Genomic DNA, 25,915 nt, shown 5'->3' with positions numbered 1-25,915 from the left:
TACAAAGAAAGGAGTAGGCCAGATTACAGGATCTTTTTAAGACGATATTTATGAGCATACAGATGAAGAGCAGCTACATGCCACTGAGCCTCTCAAGCCTGCTCCACCATTCATTAAAATCATGAATGATCTGATTACTCTTCTCCCACCTACTGCAATAACTTTTCATCCATCAAGAATCCATCTGCCTCTGCCTTTAACACATTCAAAAACTCTGTTTGCAAAAGAGTTTCAAAGACTCATTACCCTCTGAGAAAAAAAATTATCCTTCTCTCAATCTTAAATGGCTTTTTGTAGTACAAGGTGTCTCTGTTTAAACACTTTCTCTCTACATCTAAACCAGCCAAGACTCCTCTAGATCAAACATACTTCAATCAAACAGCCTCTTACTATGCGAAATTCCAGATACCTAGCCTGTCCAACTCTTGGTCAGAAGATAATCATGCAATTCAGCTATTAGTCTAGTAAACCTATTCTAATCTGCTTCCACTACATTCACAGCCTTCCTTAAATAGGCTGACCATTACTGTGCACATGTTTTTGCCAGATTGTCTCACCAATGTCCTATACAATTAAAGCTCCATACTTTTTGTATTAAATTCCCCCCCATAATATGATAACATTCTATTAGCTTCCTACTTAGTTGCTGTATCTACATATTAAACTTGTGCAATTCATGCAGAAAGACACCCAGAACTTTCTGCATCTCAGTACCCTATAATCTCTCACCATTTAAGTAACATGCTTCTTTGTATTCCTCCTGCCAAAATAGTTTCACATTTTCCCATACTATACTCCATTTAGCAGATCTTGGACCACTCACTTAAGCTATCTATAGCCCTTTATGTCCTCTTCACAACTCACTTTCCTAGCTATCTTTGTGTCATCAACAAATGTAGCAATCATTCTTACTGTCCCTTCATCCATGTTATTTTCTAAACTGAAACATGCTGAGGCTCCAGCACTGCACCTTGTGGCACACATCTCATTACATCTTGTAAACCAGAATTTGGCTTATTTATATCTATCCCATCTTTAATCATATTAGCCCCTTCACCACGATATTTATTTTCCGCAATAACTCTTGATATGACACCTTCCCAAATATCTTCTGGTGAGACAGGTGCTGAGCTCTGAGATGCAGAGAGAGATCAAGGTGTCCTGATGCATGAATTGCAGATTAGTATGCAGGTACAGCGCGTAATAGTTATAGTTTATTGTGAGGGGAACTGAATCTAAGAGTACAGAGGTTATGGTTCAGTTATACAGGGCTTTGGTGAGACTGTATCTGGGGTGCTTTGTGCAGTACTGTTCACTTACAGAAGAATTTATGTGTTGAAAGAAGTTTAGAGAAGGTTAGCTAAACTAATACAGTTCCTGGGATGAGTGGATTGCCTTACGTGAAGATACAGGCCCGGCCTGTATCTTCGAGTTCAGAATAGTCAGTGGTGACTTAACTGAAACATACAAAGATCATGAATGGCCTTGACTAGGTGGATTTGGAAAAGCTGTTTCCTCTTGTGGGAGAATCTAGAACTAGGGAGTCATCATTTAAAAATAAGGGGTTGCCTATTTAATACAGAGAGGAGAAAACAGTCTGTGTTGAGAGTCTTCAGAATTCTCTACCTTAAAAGGCAATGGATGCAGAATCCTCAAGTGTTTTGGAGGGAGAGGAAGATAGATTTTTCATTATCAAGGGTACGAAAGATTACTTAGAGATATGTAGGAACATAGAGTAGCAGTTGAAATCAGATCAGCCATGATCTTATTGAAACACAAAATGCTCAAAGACCTGAGTCGCCTATTCTTATCCCTTGCTCATATGTAAATCAACTGTATATCCAGTATTCTTCTTTATCCACTGCACATGCTGCTTTAAAGACCTCCAACAGATTGGTTAAACAAGGTATCCGTTTCATGAAACCATGCCGATTCTGCCTGCTTACCTTGAACTTATGAGTGCTCTACTGTAATACTTTTAATAATAGCTTCTGACATATCATGGGAAAGATCATGGTAAGCTAACTGGTCTTTAGTTTCTTGCTTTCAGTCTCCTTCCCTTTTTTGATGAAAGGAAGTATATTCACTGCTTTCTAGTTTAATGGAACTTTCCCCAAATCTAAGAAATTCAGAACATATCAATTACCTCATTTATTACTACTTTTAAGGCCCTTGGGATGATTTCCATCAGGACTCAGGTATTTATCAGTCAATAGCTCCAAACATTTGCTCAGTACCACTTCCCTGAAAAGTGTAATTTTCTTGAACCCTTCTATCTCAGTCTGAATTCCTAATGACCTAGCCTCAGAGCTTTCTAGAGTAATAAACAATCCACAGATTCACTACACTCCAAGGAGAAGAAACTCTTCTTCATTTTTGACTAAACTGAGCAGCCCTTTCTGAGAATCTTTCCCCTGGTCCTAGACCCTTAACAAGGGGAAAACAAACTAAGTGAACCTTCTGTGAACTGCCTCCAATGTCACTATATTTTTCCTTAGTCGAGGACCCAAACCTGTTCACAGTATTCTAGCTGAGGTGAAACTCAAACCTTGTATATACTTAGCAAGACCACCTTACTTTTATACTCTATTCCTTTTGAAATAAACACTGACAGTCCATTTGCCCACCCTTTCATCTTCTCGATTTTTGTGATGCGTGCACAAACTAATAGGTTTATTATGCAAAAGAAATGAAGATAAAATAAACCAAACTATTTACTAAATAATAAAATTTGAAAAATTTCAAAACACAGTAAGGTCAGTGTGTAAATGAGGGAACCCCCTCAGAAATTCAGTTCCCAAATGAGGGAATTTTTAGTCAAGAAAAAACATTAGTATGATGGTAGTTTCATTCATTACATTTCAGACCAATAGTTGATTCGTGTAAGAAATGCAAGTAAAACCCTATGTTGTACTTTGAGAGGGAGAAAGTAAAATGTGTTTGTACTATTTGTCAGGCATTGGTCAGACCCTAGCAAGAAAACCAGAATCTCTGGCTGTCTACATATCAAAACAGCAGAATGCACAAGTTAGGAGCAAGCCATTCGGCTCCTCGAGCCTGTCTCACCATTCAATAAGATAAAGACTGATTTGGTTACTCCACATTCTCATCCATTCCCACTACCTTTTCATCCCCTTGCTTATCCAGAATCTACCACAGTCTTAAAAATATTCAAAGAGTGTTTCCTTTGCCTTTCTCCGAGAAAAACCTCCTCATCTGTCTTAATTGTGGAATCCCTTATTTTTAAAGGGTGACCGCTATAGTTCTGATGTTCTCATGAGAAGACATCTTTTTCATGTCCACCCTAGCAAGACCAGTCAGGATCTTATTCTGAGAAGTTAGAATTGTTTCTGAAAGAGTAACCAGGTCTGCAACTAAAGTGATTAGACTTTTAAAGGCTGTGAAAACTGAAGTTGGCTTTCCCTAAAATAGAGACCTATCTTAAAATATCAAGACTTTCAGAAATTCAACACAGTCTTGTTTTACACCAAAAGGCAATCATTTGAAATGAGGAAAGGAAAACAGGGGCCAGGAAGAAGACATATCTGTGATGAGACAAAAGAGCCAGATCTTCAACTTTCTAATAATATAGAAAACTGGAATTACCAATAAAAGCTGAAGTAAGAATGAAAAGGTTTGATTGATGAGATGCTGATCCACAAAAGCAGTTTCATGCCTGGACAACAAGCGAATAATGTAACTAAGGAAATGAGACATATGGAGTTTTAGGAGTTGAGTCAAAAAAAAATTCCTTTCCTAAAAAACTTGACATACTGAGTAATTATCATCATGATTCATAAGAAGGTAGGAAGTGTACCGTCTTGGACTATGATGTCAACATTTCATTTGGGTTTTCTTTTACAAAAAAGGAACAAGTTTTAAGGAACTCATTGCTATCCAGTCTATAATTACTCAAATCTAATTGACAAACAGTTCTCTGAATCAGTCCTGTGGTAGATTTGCAAATCTTTTATGGCAATGTGGTTGCAAAATCAAGTCAAGATGAAACTCAGAGGAACTCAATATCTGGTATGTGGGGAAATGAACCTGGAGTGCCTCACATTGAAACATAGAAAATAGGTGCAGGAATAGACCATTTGGTCCTTCAAGCTTGCACTATCATTCAATATGTGCACGGCTGATCATGCAATCTCTGTATCCCTTTCCCACCCTCTCCCCTTGATCCCTTAAGCCACAAGGACCACGTCTGGTTCCATTTTGAATCTATCTAATGAACTGGCTCCAACAGCTTCCTGTGGGAGAGAATTCCACAGGTTCACAGTTCTCCGAGTGAAGAAATTCTTCCTCATCCTAGTCCTGAATGGCTTACCCAATTCTTAGACTGTGATCCCCTTGATCTGGACTTTCCCAACATTAGGAACATTCTTCCCGCATCTAACCTGTCCAGCCCCATCAGGATTTTGTATGTTTCGATGAGATCCAGTTTTTCCTCATATTTCAGTCCTACCATCCTAGGATTCAGTCCGGTGAGCCTTCACTGGACTCCGTCAGTAGCAAGTATGCCCTTCCTCAGATTAGGAGACCAAAACTGTATACAATACTCAAGGTATGGCCTCACCAAGGCCCTGTATGACTGTAGCAAGATATCCTTACTCCAATACTCAAATCCTCATCCTATAAAGACCAGCATGCCATTAGCTTTCTTCACTGCCTGCTGCACCTACATGCCAACCTTCAGCGGCTATTCCACCATGACATCCAAGTCTCATCTTTTCCTAAATTGCCACCATTCAGATAATAATCTGCCTTTCTGTTTGTGTGACCACATTTATCTACATTATATTACATTTGTCAAGTATTTGCCCATGCAGCCAGCCTGTCCAGTCACCCTGCAGCCTCTTAGCATCTTCCTCACAGCACACATGGCCACCCAAGCTTAGTGTCACTTGCAAATCTGGAGATGTGGCATTCAATTCTTCTGTCCAAATTGTTAATGTATATTGTGAACAGCTGGGGTCCCAGCACTGAACCCTGTGGTACCTCACTCATCACTGCCTGCTGCTCTGAAAAGGACCCCTTTATTCAAACTCTCTGCTTCCTGTTTGCCAACCAGTTCTCTATCCATGTCAATACATTCTCTCCAATAACATGAGCTTTAATTTTCCTTCGTAATCTCTTGTGTGGGACCTTATCAAAAGCCTTTTGAAGGTCCAGATACACAATATCTACTGATTCACCATTGTCTATTCTACTAGTCGCATCATCAAAATATTCCAGAAAATTTGTCGAGCATGTTTTCCCTTTAATGAATCCATGCTGACGATGACCAATTCTGTCATCGTTTTCCAAATGCTCATTTATTACATCCTTAATGATTGACTTCAGCATTTTCCCCACCACTGATGTCAGACTAACCAGACTATAATTCCCCATTTCCTCTCTCCCTCCTTTTTTAAAGAGTAGGATTACATTAGCTGCCGTCAAGAGTATGGTGCTGGAAAAGCACTGCAGGCTAGGCAGCATCCAAGGAGCAGTAGAATTGACATTTCAGTCATAAGCCCTTCATCAGGAAATTGTACAATTGCTAAAAGAGTAAAATGGGGAAAGTGGCTCAACCATGGTCAACAAGGGAAATCTGGGATAGTGTAAGGTCAGAGAGGAGGCATAGAAATTGCCCAGAAAAAGCAGCAAACCCGAGGAATGGGAGAAATTTAAAATTCAGCAGAGGAGGACGGAGGGTTTAATTTGGAAAGGGAAAGTAGAATATTAAAGTAAGCTTGCAGAAAACAAAAAAACTGACTGCAAAAGCTTCTACAGAAATTTACTGATGAAGAGCTTATGCCCAAAACCTCGATTCTCCTGCTCCTCAGATGCTGCCTGGCCTGCTGTGCTTTTCCAGCACCACACTCTTGACTCTTATCTTCAGCATCTGCAGTCCTCACTTTCTCCTTACATTAGTTACTGTCCAGTCCATTGGATCTCTTCCAGGCTCTACAGAATGTTGGAAAATGATCACCAATGCATGTGCTATTTCCAAGGCCACTTTCTTAAGTACTCTGGGATGCAGTGCATCAGGTCTTGGGAACTTATCGGGTTTTAATCCCATCAATTTCCCCAATACTATTTCCTGACTAATAAGGATTTCCTCCATGCTTGACCTTCTGTCCCTTGACATTTCCTGAAGATTATTTGAGTCCTCCTTAGTGAAGACAGATCCAAAGTATTTGTTTAACTGGTTCTGCCATCTTTGTTGTTCATTATGAATTCACCTGATTCCAACTGCAGGGGAGCTGCATTTGTCTTCACCAGTCTTTTTCTCTTCACATTTCGAAAGAAGCCTTTGCAGTCAGTTTTTTTTTCTGCAAGTTTACTTTCATATTCTACTTTCTCTTTCCAAATTAAATCTTTTGTCCCCTTTTGCTGAATTTTAAATTTCTCCCAGTCCTCGGGTTTGCTGCTTTCTCTGGGCAATTTCTATGCCTCCTCTCTGACTTTACACTATCCCAGATTTCCCTTGTTGACCATGGTTGAGCCACCTTCCCCACTTTATTCTTGTGGCAATTGAACAATTGTTGAAGTTCATCCATGTGTTCTTTAAATGTCTGCCATTGCCGATCCACTGTCAACCCCTTCAGTATCCTTGGCCAGTTTATCCTCATACCAATGCCAATGCTTGCCTCATACCATCAAAGTTAGCTTTCCTCAAGTTCAGGACCCTAGTTTCAGATTTAATTGTTGCACTCTCCATCTTAATGAATAATTCAACCATATTATGGTCACTCTTCCCCAAAGGATCTTGCACCAGCATGTTGCTAATTAATCTTCTCTTGTTACACAATATCCAGTCTAGGATGGCTTGCTTTCTAGTTGGTTCCTCAACATATTGGTCACAGAAACCATCCCTCATTCATTCCAGGAAATCCTCCTCCATCACATTGGATTAACAACACTGGTAGCAATCAACATGTAGATTGAAGTTAGCAATAATAATTGCTGTATCCTTACTGCATGCATTTCTAATTTCCTGTTTGACACAGTCCCCAACAACACAAGTACTATTTGGTGGTCTGTACACAATTCTTACTAATGTCTTTTTCCCTTTGGTATTCTGCAACTCCACCTATACAAATCTCACATCATCCAGGCTAATGTCCTTCCTTACTGCACAGTGTTAACCTCCTCCTTAACCAGCAACACTACCCCACCTCCCTTTCCTTTCTGTCTGTCTTTCCTGAAAATTGAATAACCTGGACGCTGAGTACCCGTCCTTGGTCACCCTGTTGTCAGGTCTCTGTGATCCCAATTACGTCATAACCATTAATAGCTGTCTGTGCGGTTAATTCATCCACCTTATTACAAATGCTCCTTGCATTAAAGCACAGAGCTTCAGGCTCATTTTTAAAATAAATTTATTGCCCTTTTAGAATCATGGTGTAATGTGGCTCCTTTTGATTTTTGTCTGTGGTTTCTCTGCCTTCCACTTTTCCACTTTCTGTCCCCACTTTTCTGACTTCCTGCATTGGTTCCCATCCCTCTGCCATATTAGTTTAAACCCTCACCAACAGCACTAGCAAACACTCGCTCCATGACATTGGTTCCACCATCCCTCAAGCCATTTATTTATTTTAGCTATCCTGGTAGATGTTACTTTGTGTACAAAGCATGGTGTAATAATCGTTGTAGCCAATGTGTAAATTTTTTGTAAAAATTATATTCATTAAATGGAACAAAAAATGGAGTTCCAGAAGGCAAAATGTTGCCTATAAAAGCCATCACAAAATGACATCCAAGGCTATACTTGTAAAGTGGGGTGAATAGGAGAGCCTAAATCTTTTAAAAAGTAAACTTGCTCTATACAGAACTTTTTCAATATTTGGTCCATTATTTATGATAACATAAGTTATTTTCACTTTCGATTTATGAATATAACATTCTATCCTGGTCAATCTACAGTAAATAAAGCATATCAATGCCTCACTTTATCAGAAGCCTAAGGAAGATTGGCATATTCACAACAACTCTTTCCAATTTTTATTGATGCACCAGAGAAAGCATTCTATCTGTATGCAACTCAGCTCGGTAAGGCAACCGTTCTGCCCAAGACCACAAGAAATTACAGAGAGTTGTGAACACAGTCCAGTCCATCACACAAACTTTCCTTCCATTGACTCCATCTACACATCCCACTTTCTCAGGAAAGCAGCCAACATAATCAAAGACCCCTCCTACCCCGGTTATACCCTCTTCCAACGGGCAGGCAATACAAAAGTTTGAAAACACGTCCCAACAGATTTAAGAACTTCTTCCCCATTGTTATCAGACTTACAAATGGAACTCTCATGAATTAGAGTTGGTCTTTCTCTACACTCTGTAGCTGTAACACTATATTCTGCATTCTGTTCTATTACTCTGATATACTTTTGCAAGGTATGGTTTGTCTGCTTAGCACACAATACAGTACTTTTCACTGTATCTCTTATATGTGAATAAATCAAATCAAATATACAGACTCTCTCTCTTACTTCAAATACTTAACTAACTATCTAGTTAGTTAAGGATACAGTGCTGAATTTGGCCAACAGTAGAGGATCAATTGCCATACAAGTTGAGGTAGTTCTAGAGGCATGCTTCCTCATCTTATCACCTTATGGTAACATGGCAGAAACCATGCTTACAACCTTAGTTGACTGCAGCAAAGAACTAAAGCAGAGAAATATTGTGTACCAGTTATCCAGTGTAGTTAATAAACTAACCAGATGTCTTGTACACTTCTTGCGAGAAGACATAGAAGCAGAAACAAATCAAATCAGCCCATGAGTCTGCTCTGTCATTCAATGAGATCATGCTGGTTGAATTTTCCTCGACTCCACTTTCCTGCAGTTTCCAGATAACCTGTGATTCCCTTATTAATTAAAAATGTGTCTGCCTCAGCCTGAATACCTAATGACCTAGCCTCAGAGCTTTCTAGAGTAAATAAACAATCCACAGATTCACTACACTCCAAGGAGAAGAAACTCTTCTTCATTTTTGTCTAAACTGAGCAGCCCTTTCTGAGAATCTTTCCCCTGGTCCTAGACCCTTAACAAGGGGAAAACAAACTAAGTAAACCTTATATGAACTGCCTCCAATGTCACTATATTTTTCTTTCGATAAGGGCCCAAACCTATTCACAATATTCTGAGTGAGGTGAAAGTCAAATCTTGTATAGATTTAGCAATGATGTGGAGGGGCCGGTGTTGGACTGGGGTGGACAAAGTTCAAAATCACACAACAACAGGTTATAATCCAACAGGTTTATTTGGAAACACTAGCTTTTAGAGAACTGCTCCTTCATCTAGCTAACTGACGAAGGAGCAACGCTCCGAAAGCTTGTACTTGCAAATAAACCTGTTGGACTATAACCTGGTGTTGTGATTTTTACTTAGATTTAGCAGGACTACCTTATTTTTATACTCCATTCCTTTTGAAATAAATATTAACAATCTAGAAGATGTCTGGAACAATTAAAGAAGTCAGGAAACAGTGGTGAACTTATATAAAAGCCTTATTAGTTTGCGTATATTAGTTTGTGCTTTTGGCACATTATGGCTTTGAGTCGCACATAAGACTTGGCCTTCTGTTTCTGCTGGTGTAAGTTATACCAGTGGCATTTCTGACATTAATGATAGGTTTTCTGTGACAGTCACTCATTATTCTGTAAATCTCAGAAATACTTTACTTCTTAATGGCACAGCTTCTGCACGCAATTAGCTCCCATAGTTTTTAGAAGCAATCCAAAAAAAAATTCCAGTCCTGAAATCTATTGTTCAGAGAAATTAGCTGTCTGGTAATGTTTCCAGCAGATCCAGTCAGTCATTCATTCAAGTGGGTGTCCATTCAACATGAAAGTGAAAAGAAATTGTTTTAAAACAGAAGTGGAGGACACTGTCCTAACTGTTAAGGGAGTCAAAGTTTATCAAGATTACGGCAGAATGTGGAATTGGACACAATCAGCTCTGCCCTGATCTCTATTTAAATTCATTCATGGGATGTGGGTATTGCTGGCTGTGCCAGCATTTATTACTCATCCATGATTGCCCTGGAGATGATAATGGTGAGCTGCCTTCTTGATTGCTACAGTGCTTGGGTTGTAGAAACATCCAACGCTCAGAAGAACTGTCATGATAATGAACCAGCAACTGTGAAGGAATGACAATATGCTTCCAAATCATATTGGTGTGTGGATGGAGGGGGAGTTTCAGTGGTGGCCAACCCATGCATTTGGTGCCCTTGATCTTATAATGGGTGGAGGTCTCAGATTTGGAAAGTACCATAGGTGAAGTCTTGGGGAGTGCAGTGCATCTTGTAAATGGTACTCAGTGCAGCCACTGTGTGTTGTTGGTGAAAGAAGTGAATGTGGAAAATTGTGCGTGAAAAAAAAAACTCAAGGGGCTAAGTGGCCTTCACCTGCTCCAAATTCCTAATGCTGTGTCATCAACATCAAATCATTTCAGTACAATACCTTCGGGAAGAAACAGCATTCAGATAAATAAACAACATTACAACAATGTTATAAATGCTTTATCATTGTTTTTGATTTGATATTCTAACATTATTGTACGTTTATGAAATCGCTTCATCTAAAGCATTCCCAAATGGGGAGAATACAGTGCATCTCAGCCTATTGTCTAAATTCTAACACTATACCAAGGAAATACAAAACACTTTCCCAAAGCAAAACAGATTTTTAAACCCTTTGTCTTCTACCAGTACTATAGCCAATCACAAATATAAAATTATATTAACTCAGAATGAACAATTACATTTTTGGCCATGCTTTTGAAAGGGAATTTTGGATTGACAGGAATGTTTTTCACAGGAACCACTTGATATACATTATTGAACAAATCACAATGATGTAAATTACCACAGTGCACTTGAATTAATTCCACACATTGCTGCAGCAAAACAGGGAACCATCTTATCTTTATTTGTGAGGGGAAAAAATGTAGTTGATAAATAAAATACTGCCTTACCAGAATAATTGTACCTGAGACCATACCATTAAAGACAGCTCTGGCTTGAATAAATTCGCCATCTGTAGCCTTCGCCATAAGCAGATTTGCACATTGTAAACTTTCTCCCCAAGAATCAGCATTATCACGGCATACAAAAGAAAAATAAATAAAATTAGAAACATTTCAAAATTAATAGAACAGTTTAACTTTAATCATTTCTCAGTTATGGATTTTAAAAAAGCATACTGACTCTGAACGCGAATAATGAGCTTCTAAGCATTTCATGCTTGACAAGGTTGCAGCTATAGAATTCGACAAAGTTTGACTCACTATAGTGTTCAAAACTTTCCCCAGGCATATAATTTTTCATTTATTTTGCAGAAAAATGAAATCAACATAGAGCCTAGGAATTCAATTATGAAATGGTTGCAACAAGAATGCAATTTTAGGATTTGTTTTTATTACCCAAATTAATGCAAAATAGAAATCACTTTGTAGGAACTGTAAAACTGGAGTGCAAAATCAACTTGCAAAGGCCCAAAAGCTGGATTTGATTCTCTCGAGTGAAGATTAAAATCAATTACATCTACTGGGCTGTACTCAGTTCATAAACATCACATAAAGGTGGGGGATTTACACACTTAAAGCAGAACATTTACAAATCACAAAAATGTCAGAAGTGGCCACACCTCTCAGAAAACAATGTTTGGTTCAATGACATCTTAAGAACACCAATACAAGTCTATCAATGACAAGCATCAAGAACTTTCAGAATACTTGATACCTCTGAAAACTCTTTTCCAATCCTGCACTCCACTTTTCTCCTTAAATCAAGATAAGTATATGATAATAGATCAGGAGAATTAGAAGTCAGTAGGGATACATTTTTGACAGACCACTGGATTGCATCTATTAAGAGTGCTTTAGTCCACATTCCCCAGGCTGGACAAATTGGAAGCAGAAAGTAGGGTAAACTCACCTGTCTCACAGGAATTCACTGAATTGATGTAGAATTTTTCAACACTCAACCGCAGAGGCTGGCAATTTAAGGTACCAGCAGCAGCACCAGGAACTGTGATCCCTATCAGTATGAGGTGTGCGTGATGCTGGATCTGGAATAGTGGAAGAGTCTGGGTGCCCACTGGGCCAAGGTGACAGGCCCAGCAAGGGGAAAAGGAAGGAGAAGGTGAAGAGGGTGTGGGTCTGTAGTGGAACAGCCAGCGGGGGAGGTGAACGTGGGAACGTGGTGTTTCAGATAAAGAGGATCTCTACCTGTGTGACCATCTCATGCAGAGAAAGCTGCCAGGCTGGATTCTTGGCTGCAAATTTACCCAACACCAGTTAAATCCAAGTAGGGGCTGAATCAAGCCCTGACATTGGCTGACAGGCAGATGGAATATGAAATGCTGTATATCTCTATGATGTTAAATCTCTCCCTGTTACAAAACTGCGTGGGAATAGGAGCAGGCAGTGGCATGGTGCCCACTAGATTTAATGTACCGTCTTACCTTCAAACCCACTGAGTCAGGTATATTAAATCCAGCTCATGGTAGGAAAAAAATTGCATTTTTATAACTATGTAGTCACCTAATGCTAGATGTTACAACAGATGAATCCAAATGCAAGAGGTTGTTTGTATCCGGATTGTGCTGAAGGAAGAAACAAGAGCCTCTTTTCTTGGAAGAGATTAATTCATAGGTGTATACGAAGCTACATAAGCCCTCACACAATCTGATATATTAACACTGTTCATCACTCGCTAAGTAGGATGGTCCACTGGGGAAATTGTAGGTCACTGGCCCTGGGTTCTATGGGTCCTTGTGTGATTGATGAGCCCGATGCCAGAGCCCCACCTCCAACCACACACTGGGAAGGTGTTTCCGTGATGTGGAAGTGATCCTTGGCCTTAAGATCACTGGCATTCCTTTCTCTTGTTCCTTTTCTGTACTTCCTCATGCCAACAGGTCTTCTTAAAGAATTGTGTTCCTTTGTACAGGAGTTTCACCAGCCATTTCTTCTGAATGAGGGTTTTCCACGCATTGACATATATGTTGTATCTCTTGAGGAAAGTCTTCAGGGAGTTCTTGAAACAATTCCTTTGACCTTCTCTTGTCCGAGTGCCTTCCTTGAGCTGGGTGAAGATTTGCTTTGGCAGAACATGCCTGACCAGTGGAGTCGGTTTCAGATGATCATGGCCTCGATGCTGGCTCTATTAGCTGCTTCAAGGACATCTGTCCTCCCAGCTAATGGGGAGAATCCATCTCAAATAGCAGTGATGGTACTTCAAGGATGTTGACTTGATGTCTGTATGTAACCAAAGTTTTGGAGCCAGACAGAAGAGGGGGAAGAGTGCCTGCCTTATACACAGGCTCTTGGTAAAGCACGGATGTCACGGTCAAAGACTTTCATTCTTCGGTGACTGAAGGCAGCAGTCACAGATCAAATGTGATGTTGAATCTTCCCATTGACATCAGCTTTAGCTGAGAGGTAGCTTCCTAGGTAAGGGAAATATTCCACATTTGGGAGGATTTATCCATTACTGGGGAATAGACCGGAATCTGACCTGGGACAGGCTGGTAAATGATCGAGTCTTCTTGACATTGAGACTGAATTCATTGGTTTGTTTCCACAAAAGCATTCTGTGATGCTTGAAGATCTCTTCCGAGAACGCAGAGGTGATACTGTCACCCACATACACACAGTCTATTCTGATAATAACACAGTAGTTCCATTCCTGTGTGATCCTGCGTTATAAGAAAATTGCGTAATAGCAGCAGCATTTAAACCAATGGGACCAGAATCACATTACAGACAATACAGGTAAGGAGAGTTTGTGTTCTACAAATAACGACCTACATTCTTCAATCACAGAGGTTGAATAGGCTAGGGATGTTTTTCCCTGGAGCGTCGAAGGCTGAGGGATGACCTTATAGAGGTTTATAAAATCTGAAGGGTATGGATAGGATAAATAGACAAAGTTTTTTTTCCCTGTGGTGGGGGAGTCCAGAACTAGAGGGCATATGTTTAGGGTGACAGGGGAAAGATATAAAAGAGACCTAAGGGGCGACCTTTTCACGCAGAGGGTGGTACAAGTATGGAAAGAGTTGCCAGAGGAAGTGATGGAGGCTGTAACAATTGCAACATTTAAAAGAAATCTGGATGGGTATATGAATAGGAAGGTTTTGGAGGGATATAGGCCGGGTGCTGTCAGGTGGGACTAGATTGGGTTGGGATATCTGGTCGGCATGGACGGGTTGGACTGAAGGGTCTGTTTCCGTGCTGTACACCTCTATGACTCTAAATGCACGTTGTAACAGAACCCGACTGTACTGACGTTCCACCAGCAAGGTCAGTGTTGTTTTCATCTTGGATTTCAACCAGTGAAGGTTGAAAAGTACTGTCTATCCTGTCCACGCCATTAGGAAGCTTGTTTTTGACAACAAGAAGAATGGTGGTGATGAAGATGGAGAAAGCGGGGGGGTGGGGGCCTGATGACACATCCTGCTTGACCCCTGTCTTAACTTCAAAAGGATTCTGTCATATTACCATCGGTGAGGACTATAACCGAGGTCTTGGAGTGGAGGAGAGTCAGCCTTTGACTGGGTTTTCCACAGCACTTTCTGATTGACTAAGTCCAAAGCCTTGGTCAGATCAACAAAGGTCATGTACTGTGGTTGAGTGTTGCCCCTGGCATTTCTCAAGGTGTTGCTGAGCAGTGAAAATCCTGTCTACAATTCTATGTCTTGGTCAAAAGCCACTTTGGCTTTCAAGAAGGATTTTCTATGTGAGAGAAGGTGCCTAGTGAGGAGTTTGGTCATGAGCTTCGCAGTGATGCAGAGTACCTCAGTAGTTCCCACAGTCCACTTGATGTCCTTCCTTGAAGATAATGGCGATGGTAGAATCCCAGAGATCAGTAGGGATTCCTTCTTTGCCCCTGACTTTCAGCAACAGTTGTTGGAAGTGATGGGTAAGCTCTACCATAGTGTGGCACAGTGGCTCATTAGTCAGCACTGCTACCTCAGTGTCAGGAACTCTGATTCAATACCAGTCTCAGGCGACTGACTGTGTGGAGTTTGCACGTTCTCCCAGTGCCTGCGTGGGTCTCCGTCAGCTGCTCCAGTTTCCTTTCACAGTCCAAAAATGTGAAAGTTATGTAAACAGGCCATGCTAAACTGCCCACAGTGTTCAGGGATGTGTAGGTTTGGTGCATTAGCCACAGGAAAATGCAGGGCTATAGCAATAGGGTATGGGTCAGGCTGGTATCCTTTTTGAAGGTTCGGTGTAGACTTGCTGGGCAGAATGCCTTGATTCCATGCTGTAGGGATTCTGTGATATGGTACTCCTGCAGCTTTTCCATTCCGTGTGTGTCTGATGGAGGCTTCAATTTCTGCCACAAAAGGTATGTGACAAGATCATCTTTGATGAGGTGTTGGGGAATTTCCGAACACAAATCTTCAACAACTGAAGAATTCCTAAACTACAATACAAAGTGATCTTTCCATTGAAGGCTGATGTTTTCTCTGACTTTCTGAAGGGTTCTATTCTTATTCCACATCGGTTTGAGGCCATGGGTGTTGTGTCCCTATATTACTGAAAAATTTCCGGGTTGCAGCTCATTTTCTCAGTCTTCCATTGGTTCTTGATTTCCCTCGTTCTTCCCTGGAACTCTGCTTTTGTTGGTTGAGGAGTTCTCCTGTTTGCCTCACTGGTGAGGTTGTGCTGCCATGCATGAAGAACTTTCCTCTTCTTGTCGAGAGTTTACATGATGTGGTTGTTCTCATTGAAACAGGTGGGTCTTTCCTGGTCTTTTCCCAATTGTTTCTTCATAGCATGAAATGATGGCTATCTTCAGCTCTTTCCAGATTTCCTCCACTTCATTAAAATGCACACTTGGGAGATTTAGGTGAAGACATTGTTCGAAGTTCCTAAGTCTGCATGGCTGTTCAAGTTGCTTAATGTGGAGCTTAATCCTGAACTGCTTCTTCATCTTCAACTACTTCTGTTGGCATTTGATGGACATAGAAAAGCAGATAAGCCCGTGGTCTGTCCTACAGTCATCTGCACAGGTCATGAGGTAATAAGGACTTTGGGAATGAGGACATCCTTTTGTGCTTGGGATCAAACAATGAAGTAGTCGATCACATGCTCCAGTGCTCTGATCGCAGATCTCTCCAAGTAGTCTTGAACTTGTATTTTTGGTGGAACAGCATGTTGGTGATGACCAACTGGTGTTCTGCACATTTGGTGAGCTGGAGAATCTTGGAGCTGCAATTCCTGACTCAGACTTTTCCATTCCAGAGTTGGCTGTCCTTTTCAATCCTGGTCTTGAAATCTCCAGGAGGAAAGTTATATGTTGGGAGTATGCTCTCCAGGGTTGAAGCATCGGCACTCATAACTGCTCCCTGCTGCTGTAGAAGGAGAGTCGTGAGGCGATTGTTGATGCTAAGAGAGCTCTAAGAGCCAGTTATTGAGTTTGTGTTTGATAGCGAATCCAATTCCACGTGTCCTGGGTCAATTCTCAGGTATTCCTCTGAGGAACAAGGCATAATACCACCTTCTTTCCTCAGCTAGCCTTTGCCTGCTCTGCCTGTCTCCTGTATCTTTAGAGATAATGTTGGTTTTGGATGGAACTGCAAAACTCAAGATCTAATCACTATGATTTAAATTGCCTTATTTGGTAGGTCCCCAGTAACTGTCAGGTAATATGACAAAAGGTAACTATAGCAGTTAGTTTTTTAAAAAACATAGCCAGCAAACAGTCCTGATTAAGAATGATTGAAGATATAATTCTGAAGATTTCTGGGAATGTAAGATGTTGAAGTCTGCTGATTTAATCTCTAATATCAGAGCTACAGTCATAGAACATAGAACAATACAGCACAGAACAGGCCCTTCGGCCCACGATATTGTGCCGAACATTTGTCCTAGCTTAAGCACCCATCCATGTACCTATCCAATTGCCGCTTAAAGGTCACCAATGATTCTGACTCTGCCACTCTCACAGGCAGCGCATTCCATGTCCCCACCACTCTCTGGGTAAAGAACCTACCCCTGACATCCCCCGTATACCTGCCACCCTTCACCTTAAATTTATGTCCCCTTGTAACACTCTGTTGTACCCGGGGAAAAAAGTTTTTGACTGTCTACCATCTATTCCTCTGATCATCTTATAAACCTCTATCAAGTCACCCCTCATCCTTCGCCGTTCCAATGAGAAAAGGCCTAGCACTCTCAACCTATCCTCGTACGACCTATTCTCCATTCCAGGCAACATCCTGGTAAATCTTCTCTGCACCCTCTCCAAAGCTTCCACATCTTTCCTAAAGTGAGGTGACCAGAACTGCACACAGTACTCCTAATGTGGCCTAACCAAGATCCTGTACAGCTGTAACATCACTTCACGACTCTTGAATTCAATCCCTCTGCTATTGAACGCTAATACACCATAGGCCTTCTTACAAGCTCTATCCACCTGAGTGGCAACTTTCAAAGATCTATGAACATAGACCCCAAGATCCCTCTGCTCCTCCACCTTACTAAGAACCCTACCGTTAACCCTGTATTCCGCATTCTTATTTGTCCTTCCAAAGTGGACAACCTCACACTTGACAGGTTTGAACTCCATCTGCCACTCCTCAGCCCAGCTCTGCATCATATCTAAGTCTCTTTGCAGCCGACAACAGCCCTCCTCACTATCCACAACTCCACCAATCTTCGTATCATCTGCAAATTTACTGACCCACTCTTCGACTCCCTCTTCCAAGTCATTAATAAAAAATTTCAAACAGCAGAGGACCCAGAACTGATCCCTGTGGAACTCCACTTGTAACTGGGCTCCAGGCTAATTATTTACCATCTACCACTACTCTCTGACTTCGACCGGTTAGCCAGTTCTCTATCCAACTGGCCAAATTTCCCTCTATCCCATGCCTCCTGACTTTCCGCATAAGTCTATAATGGGGTACCTCATCAAATGCCTTTCTAAAATCCATGTACACTACATCCACTGCTCTACCCTCATCCACATGCTTGGTCACCTCCTCAAAGAATTCAATAAGACTTGTAAGGCAAGACCTACCCTTCACAAATCCGCGCTGGCTGTCCCTAATCAAGCAGTGTCTTTCCAGATACTTATAAATCCTATCCCTCAGTACCCTTTCCATTACTTTGCCTACCACCGAAGTGAGACTAACTGGCCTGTAATTCCCGGGGTTATCCCTATTCCCTTTTTTGAACAGGGGCACAACATTCGCCACTCTCCAGTCCCCTGGTACCACCCCCGTTGACAGTGAAGACGAAAAGATCATTGCCAACGGCTCTGCGATTTCCTCTCTTGCATCCTACATAATCCTAGGATATATCCCGTCAGGCCCGGAGGACTTGTCCTCACAAAATTGGTTCACATTTATCATAAAGGCAAATCAAATGGATAGAAACAGCAAGGTGGAATAGTCCAAGAAAAATGATAAAAATGTGTCACAGCGTGTGTTGCTGGTATCAATAGTCACTTTTGGTTTTTGCTATTTACCAAACGTGCAAAATAATTAGTGGCAGTTTCAAATAGGGGAACATTTACATTTGAACCAAAGCAATACAACTGCCTTAGCACCACTATAGCATTATTTTGAAATTGTTAAAATGTATTCACCATCTAACAGATGGGATTACACAAATCTCCAACAGATGTTGCTGCTAGTTGCTCAAGACCCAAGAAGTACTGGCAAAAACTGTTGGAAGAGACAGAACACACACAGACCACACAATATAGCAGCCCTCAGAACTTATGCCCAGTGTAAATGTCATGAATAAAGGCGGCATTAGATTCTATATCAAACTGTTAGTGGAATAATTTTCTGTTTCTCCCAACTGGAATATTTGTATAATATAATTTTTAAAAGTGTAGCGGTGGTTCAGGCCATAGATTATTTCAACATTCCTAATCACATAAACTATAGAGTGCAAGTGAAAAGGAATGTATAATAAACGCTAGCTTTACCAATGATCCTCAATCCAGGAATGAATAGCAAACAGTCTAGAAACCAAATTTTGAGTCAGTTAGTATTGTGTCTTTCCTCAACATGATTGGTTTATTTCGGGAACAGAAAGGACACCACTGCAATCCTGTAAAGTTGTGCGTTGTTATAATGTTCGCATAGTAATGGCACTAATGAATTCCGCTGACACTATTACTGCAATTGTATTGAGCTGATAACAAACAATTAAAACAAGGAAAGGTAGGAACATCTAAAGCTAGATGGGAAGGTTAACATTAATAGAATGTTAATGGCATCAAACTATTATTTTGTCTTGAAAGTAGGAGAGACGGTGAACTAAATGATGCAATTTCTGGAATAGACATGGGTAATGGTTACAAAACAAGTGATTTCATAAGATGTTGTGGAGTAGCCCTTTGAGAGGCACCTTATCAAATATTTTTCAAAACAATGAAAAATACTGGGCTGCTGTCAGCCATCAATCTTGCAAGCCTTTTGGTATGTAGTATGATGCTACACTGAATGTGGGCTCATGCATCGACTAGTCATGGGGAAGGAAAAGTCGAGAAATGTCTTCAGGCTTAGAAATCAAAGTAGCACCACTAACAATCCATCAGTGCTAAATACTGGTATATATGGTCACCATGGATATACCAGGCTATGGCTTAGTTACACTTGGGAAGGAATAACCTGTTTATAGCCACGTGCGTGTGAGTTTTCTGTTAGATTTTTGAAGTTCTTCCAGTGTGTTCTAACTTAACACACGCTACACCAGTTATACTCAGTGGTGTGCAGCTCCTGGACAAAGTTGCACCAAGGCCCTAATGCTCCAATGCAGCAGCGAGTTCATCCAAAAATTCATTCAAAATGAATAATCTGAAACCCTCAATACTATTTCAAACTGCAACTGAATGATACTTCAGCAGATTATAAAAATAAAGAGACCATTGGAGAAAGGACATAAACTGTCACAGGCAGATGTTTCTAGAGAATTGTAGGACCAAGAGGAGCACACATGCTGTTTCTGTGACTTAAATGAAAACCTTCCAGCTACAACTAGGCTTTCCTCCTATCTTCCGGAACAGAAAATTGCAACTTGTGATTCAGTCCGAACAGAGTAACTGGACATCTCGTGCATGCAGACTGAGCTACTTACAGTAGTTGTCTATTGGTACCTGTTCATTTGTTTTAGTTTATTCTGGCTAGCCCAGGAAATTTGCTTGAATTGAGATCATCAGTATTGAATCTTATTTCCCCTCCTTATCAAGTGTAAAGGTAAGTAGACATCTGTGACAGGGCAAATAAAGATTAAATTACGTTGCTATGAACTCACAAGTATGAAAATGAGAGGGTTTACAAAAGAATTCAGTACGCAATACCACCAGGGAGCTAATACTACCATGAACTTTGTGGCAGGTGGCCAAGAAAAAAAAACCTTAATTGGGCAAGGCTTAATATTAACACCCTTGGTCCTGCAGCCGCTAAATCTCTTGCCTGGGAGCCTCTTGTCAAAGAATTTTTAACGAGTTTGCCTCAGGTTTTTCCTGCACCCAATAATCCTTAAAAGTTTTCCTTTCCAGCAGTTCGGTGTGTCACAACATAATGCTGTTTCCTATTGTCATCCATTGATTAGAATTCATTTTATCACAATTGTCTTCATATATTGCTGGCCTCCTACCTGCCCTCGACCTCTGCATAGCCAACTGCCGCCGCAATATTAACCGCCACCTGAACTCCCCCACCCCTCTCACCCACTCCAACCTCTCACCCTTGGAACGCGCAGCCCTCCACTCACTCCGTTGCAACCCCAACCTCACTATCAAACCAGCAGACAAGGGAGGCGCGGTAGTAGTTTGGCGCATCGACCTCTACACCGCTGAGGCCAAACGCCAGCTCGCAGATACCTCCTCCTACTGCCCCTTTGACCATGACCCCACCCCCCACCACCAAACCATCATCTCCCAGACCGTCCATAACCTCATCACCTCGGGGGATCTCCCATCCACCGCCTCCAACCTCATAGTCCCACAACCCCGCACCTCCCGCTTCTACCTCCTGCCCAAAATCCACAAACCTGACTGCCCCGGCCGACCCATTGTCTCCGCCTGCTCCTGCCCCACCGAACTCCTCTCCGCATACCTTGACACCGTCCTGTCCCCCTTAGTCCAAGAACTCCCCACCTACGTTCGGGACACCACCCATGCCCTCCACCTGCTCCATGATTTTCACTTCCCCGGTCCCCAACGCCTTATTTTCACCATGGACTTCCAGTCCCTGTACACCTCCATCCCCCATCACGAAGGACTCAAAGCCCTCCGCTTCTTTCTTTCCCGCCGTACCGACCAGTACCCTTCCACAGACACCCTCCTTCGACTGACTGAACCGGTCCTCACCCTGAACAACTTCTCTTTCCAATTCTCCCACTTCCTCCAAACGAAAGGAGTAGCCATGGGCACCCGCATGGGCCCCAGCTATGCCTGCCTCTTCGTAGGATATGTGGAACAATCCATCTTCCGCAACTACACTGGCCCCACCCCCCACCTTTTCCTCCGCTACATCGATGACTGTATCGGCGCCGCCTCGTGCTCCCACGAGGAGGTTGAACAGTTCATCCACTTCACCAACACCTTCCACCCCGACCTCAAATTCACCTGGACAGTCTCAGATTCCTCCCTCCCCTTCCTCGACCTTTCTATTTCTATCTCAGGTGACCGAATCAACACGGACATCTACTACAAACCAACCGACTCCCACAGCTACCTGGATTACACCTCCTCCCATCCTGCCCTCTGTAAAAACGCCATCCCATTCTCCCAATTCCTTCGACTCCGCCGCATCTGCTCCCAGGAGGACCAGTTCCAAAAACGCACATCCCAGATGGCCTCCTTCTTCAAGGACCGCAATTTCCCCCCCGACCTGGTCGACGATGCCCTCCACCGCATCTCTTCCACTTCCCGATCCTCCGCCCTTGAACCCCGCCCCTCCAACCGCCACCAGGACAGAACCCCACTGGTCCTCACCTACCACCCCACTAACCTCCATGTACAGCGCATCATCCGCCGCCATTTCCGCCACCTCCAAACGGACCCCACCGCCAAGGATATATTTCCCTCCCCTCCCCTATCAGCATTCCGTAAAGATCACTCCCTCTGTGACTCCCTCGTCAGATCCACACCCCCCACCAACCCAACCTCCACTCCCGGCACCTTCCCCTGCAACCGCAGGAGGTGCAAGACTTGCGCCCACACCTCTCCCCTCACCTCCCTCCAAGGCCCCAAAGGAAACTTCCATATCCGCCACAGATTCACCTGTACCTCCACACATATCATCTATTGCATCCTTTGCACCCGATGTGGCCTCCTCTATATTGGGGAGACAGGCCGCCTACTTGCGGAGCGTTTCAGAGAACACCTCTGGGACACCCGGACCAACCAACCCAACCACCCTGCAGCTCAACATTTCAATTCCCCCTCCCACTCCACCAAGGATATGCAGGTCTTTGGACTCCTCCATCGTCAGACCACAGCAAAACGACGGTTGGAGGAAGAACGCCTCATCTTCCGGCTAGGAACCCTCCAACCACAAGGGATGAACTCGGATTTCACCAGTTTCCTCATTTCCCCTCCCCCCAGCCTGTCTCAGTCAAATCCATCAAATTCAGCACCGCCTTCCTAACCTGCAATCTTCTTCCCGACCTCTCCGCCCCCACCCCAGTCTGACCTATCACCCTCACCTTGACCTCTTTCCACCTATCACATTTCCGACGCCCCTCAACCAAGTCCCTCCTCCCTATCTTTTATCTTAGCCTGCTGGACCAACTTTCCTCATTCCTGAAGAAGGGCTAATGCCCGAAACGTCGATTCTTCTGTTCCCTAGATGCTGCCTGACCTGCTGCGCTTTTCCAGCAACACATTTCCACCTCTTCATATACTGCATCTAGTCTACGATTAGAGTGCAGTTCTGGTGTAGACATAAATTGATTTTAGAATTCCAAAATAAGGCTGTCTTCGCATTGGAGTTATTTTGTCTTGGAGTACAACAAGAGGACTCATTTACTGTGGCTGAAGATTCCAGCACCCAAAAGGAAACTGTGAGAAAATATAAAACAGTGATACTCTGCATTTCAACTGTTTACTGAGGTATGATTATCCTTCTTCTGGTGAAAGAGCTGAGCAGTGAGAGCAGACATGTGAGTAGAGAACCCAGAGGCAGAAGCATCAAGTTTTTAGCAAGACAAAAAATAAAAAGATGGAGCAAGAAGTACACTGCAAATAGAAGGAAAAAAATGAAACGTTCATGTGAAATTCACTTTCTTTATTAATTTCCTCAATGATAATGTTATAATTCAGGTGTTCCCCCAGCATTTAAACTTGTGTTCATAGCAAAAATAATAAGCTTCCTCATGCAAACCAGGTTTTCTCTGAATCAAAACATGCAATTGAAATAACATTGTCATGAGACTAACAACTACCCCTTATTTATGCCACACAGCCATTTTGCTCGTTAATAAATTCAACTATTCTGAATATAATGGTCTAGTTTTTCCAGAAGTGGTCATTTCACATGGATTTTCACTCTGAGCATTTTTCACAAAAGAAGGAAGCTCTATGTTTCCAATAAGAGATTCCACTCAGAGCTCCCTCAGAAATGTAAAGTCATACTTTATACTCATAGTTTCTACAGGGGAGGGTGTGTCAGCTCCTGGGAAGTGTCAGATCAGAGTCTATGGGTCGTCAGTGAGGTAAGTATGGAGTCTGTTTAATTGTTATTCAGGAATTAAACTATATATTTAATTGTCTGACATTTCCTGAGAAACTATTTAACTTAATTCCATCAGAACCACCCAAAGTCTGATTTTTTGAAGACTTTCGTAGGGTTCTAACCACTTCCCAGGGAAATCCTTTGGTGAGCTATGTTAAGGAGTCTGCAGAGTCTCCATGCCCAACTCTCATTTATGCTCACAAATTGGCCAGCAGAAAATCTGCCCTATCATTTTTAGGAGTTGTTGAAAGAGTAAGTGGCATTCCATGTAGTCTCCATTATAATGTACACAATATGAAACAAAACAATGAAACAGTAAACATGCTCAATATGTGAAGAAATTTAGAGAAAATAAAATAGTAAAACCCACAATCACTATTTTGAGTGTTCTCTCCTAAAGTCTGATGACCACTGCTTGGCAGATACAACATGGAGCATTTCCTTTCCAGACGACATCATGATTTGGAGAAATTAAGTAACGTATGAGCCGTCTGTTAGATTAGATTAGATTAGATTAGATTAGATTACTTACAGTGTGGAAACAGGCCCTTCGGCCCAACAAGTCCACACCGCCCCGCCGAAGCGCAACCCACCCATACCCCTACATTTACCCCTTACCTAACACTACGGGCAATTTAACATGGCCAATTCACCTAACCTGCACATCTTTGGACTGTGGGAGGAAACCGGAGCACCCGGAGGAAACCCACGCAGACACGGGGAGAACATGCAAACTCCACACAGTCAGTCGCCTGAGGTGGGAATTGATCCCGGGTCTCTGGCGCTGTGAGGCAGCAGTGTTATTTAGGTGCTCTTCGATGCAAGACAAACCCTTCATTATAACACCATATGTCTTTTGCAATCATATTTTGTCTTGTTATTTAAAGTATCGACCAATATGTGACAATGTACAGTTTGATTTACCCTCCCTTTATGGTATGGCTGTATTAAAGATGCAATAACTGCACTTGTAAGCTTGCACCCTTTCAGCCCTTAACTGAATTTGAGGTTATTATTAAAAATGTATCTCAGAGGGTGAATAATAATGATTAATACCAGGAGCCCAGGTACTGCAACCATGTTCACTGGGAGTTAGTCTGCAGTGCCACAGTGAGCTGGATTTTAAAGTCCCTTTTTTAAAGTTCACTAAGAAGAAAACAATTCCACGTTAAACCCGTCATTTCAAAACAGTTCAAATACATGCCAAGTTTAATCAACATGTCTTATAGTTTATCCTCATTTTAGTACAAGTTGAGTTGCCAACAGGTACTCATTTCACAGTTGGCATGTGGGACTCACATTAGCAATAATGTTTATACAACAGGCATCCAGGGCACATCTGATCTGGTTGCATCTAAGTCCATGATTAGTGTATGTCAGGTGTACAATGAAACAAAGCCAGTGAACAAAATCTCCATGGTCTTTATTACGTACATGTAGAATGCACAGAACCAGTGCTACCATTTTGACACTATGCAGAAATCCATCAACACTCCTTAGACAGCACCCTCCAAACCCACAATCTCTACCATTGAGAATGACAAGGGCAGCTGATGCATGAGAACACTACACCCGCAAGCTTCTCATCATCCTGACTTGGAAATAGATTCCCATTCCTTCAGTGTCTCTGGGTCAAAATCCCGGAATTCCCTCATTAACAGCAGCACCAAACAGACTGCAGTGGTTCAAGAAAGCAGCTCACCACCACCTTCTCAAAAGCAACTAGGGATTGACAATGAATGTTGGCCCAGTAAATGAAGCCCAAGAGCTCTGAATGAATAATTTTTAAATTTACATGACAGCAATGCTATTGAAAGAAATGAGATGTTGAGATTTGCTTTTGTGTGAAGTGGTCATTGTCAGCATTTGTTGTCCCAAATGTTACTTGTCACTTATCAACCCAAGCTTGGATAATATCCAGGTGTTGCTGCCCGCAAGCACTCAACTAGCAGAGAGCAACATCCCCATTCACATTCTCCTGCATCCTCCTCCCCACCGCAAAGCAGCCCCCACCCACCGTGTGTTTGGGCTCTTTGATTCCAAATTCATTCAAATGCTGTTTTGATGTGAAGGGCGGTGATGCTCACCTTTCCTATGGATTTCAGCTCCTATTGCTTATGTTTACACCAAGGCTGTAATTAAGTCAAGAGCTGAGTGGTCCTGGGAGAACCCAATTGGGCATTACTGAGCAGTCTAGGTTCC

General features: G+C 42.1%; 1 protein-coding gene across 3 annotated transcripts in view; it reads right to left on the bottom strand.

Moving 5' to 3' along the window:
• cusr (Copper-only SOD repeat protein) overlaps positions 1–25,915 on the bottom strand; it is a 210,607-nt gene that overhangs the window by 117,509 nt on the left and 67,183 nt on the right. For all 3 annotated transcript variants that reach the window (XM_087998713.1, XM_043713116.2, XM_087998714.1), the window contains one exon: positions 10,977–11,076. In XM_087998713.1, the coding sequence (XP_087854839.1) occupies positions 10,977–11,076 (100 nt within the window). The remainder of the gene's footprint in view (positions 1–10,976; positions 11,077–25,915) is intronic.

Source organism: Chiloscyllium plagiosum, unplaced genomic scaffold (genome assembly GCF_037043375.1).
Source record: "Chiloscyllium plagiosum isolate Xiang-an unplaced genomic scaffold, Cpla_swu_hap1 HiC_scaffold_22, whole genome shotgun sequence".
NCBI lineage: Eukaryota > Metazoa > Chordata > Chondrichthyes > Orectolobiformes > Hemiscylliidae > Chiloscyllium > Chiloscyllium plagiosum.
The sequence above is the reverse complement of the archived record's forward strand: the minus strand, read 5'-3'. Positions and strand labels throughout refer to the sequence as shown.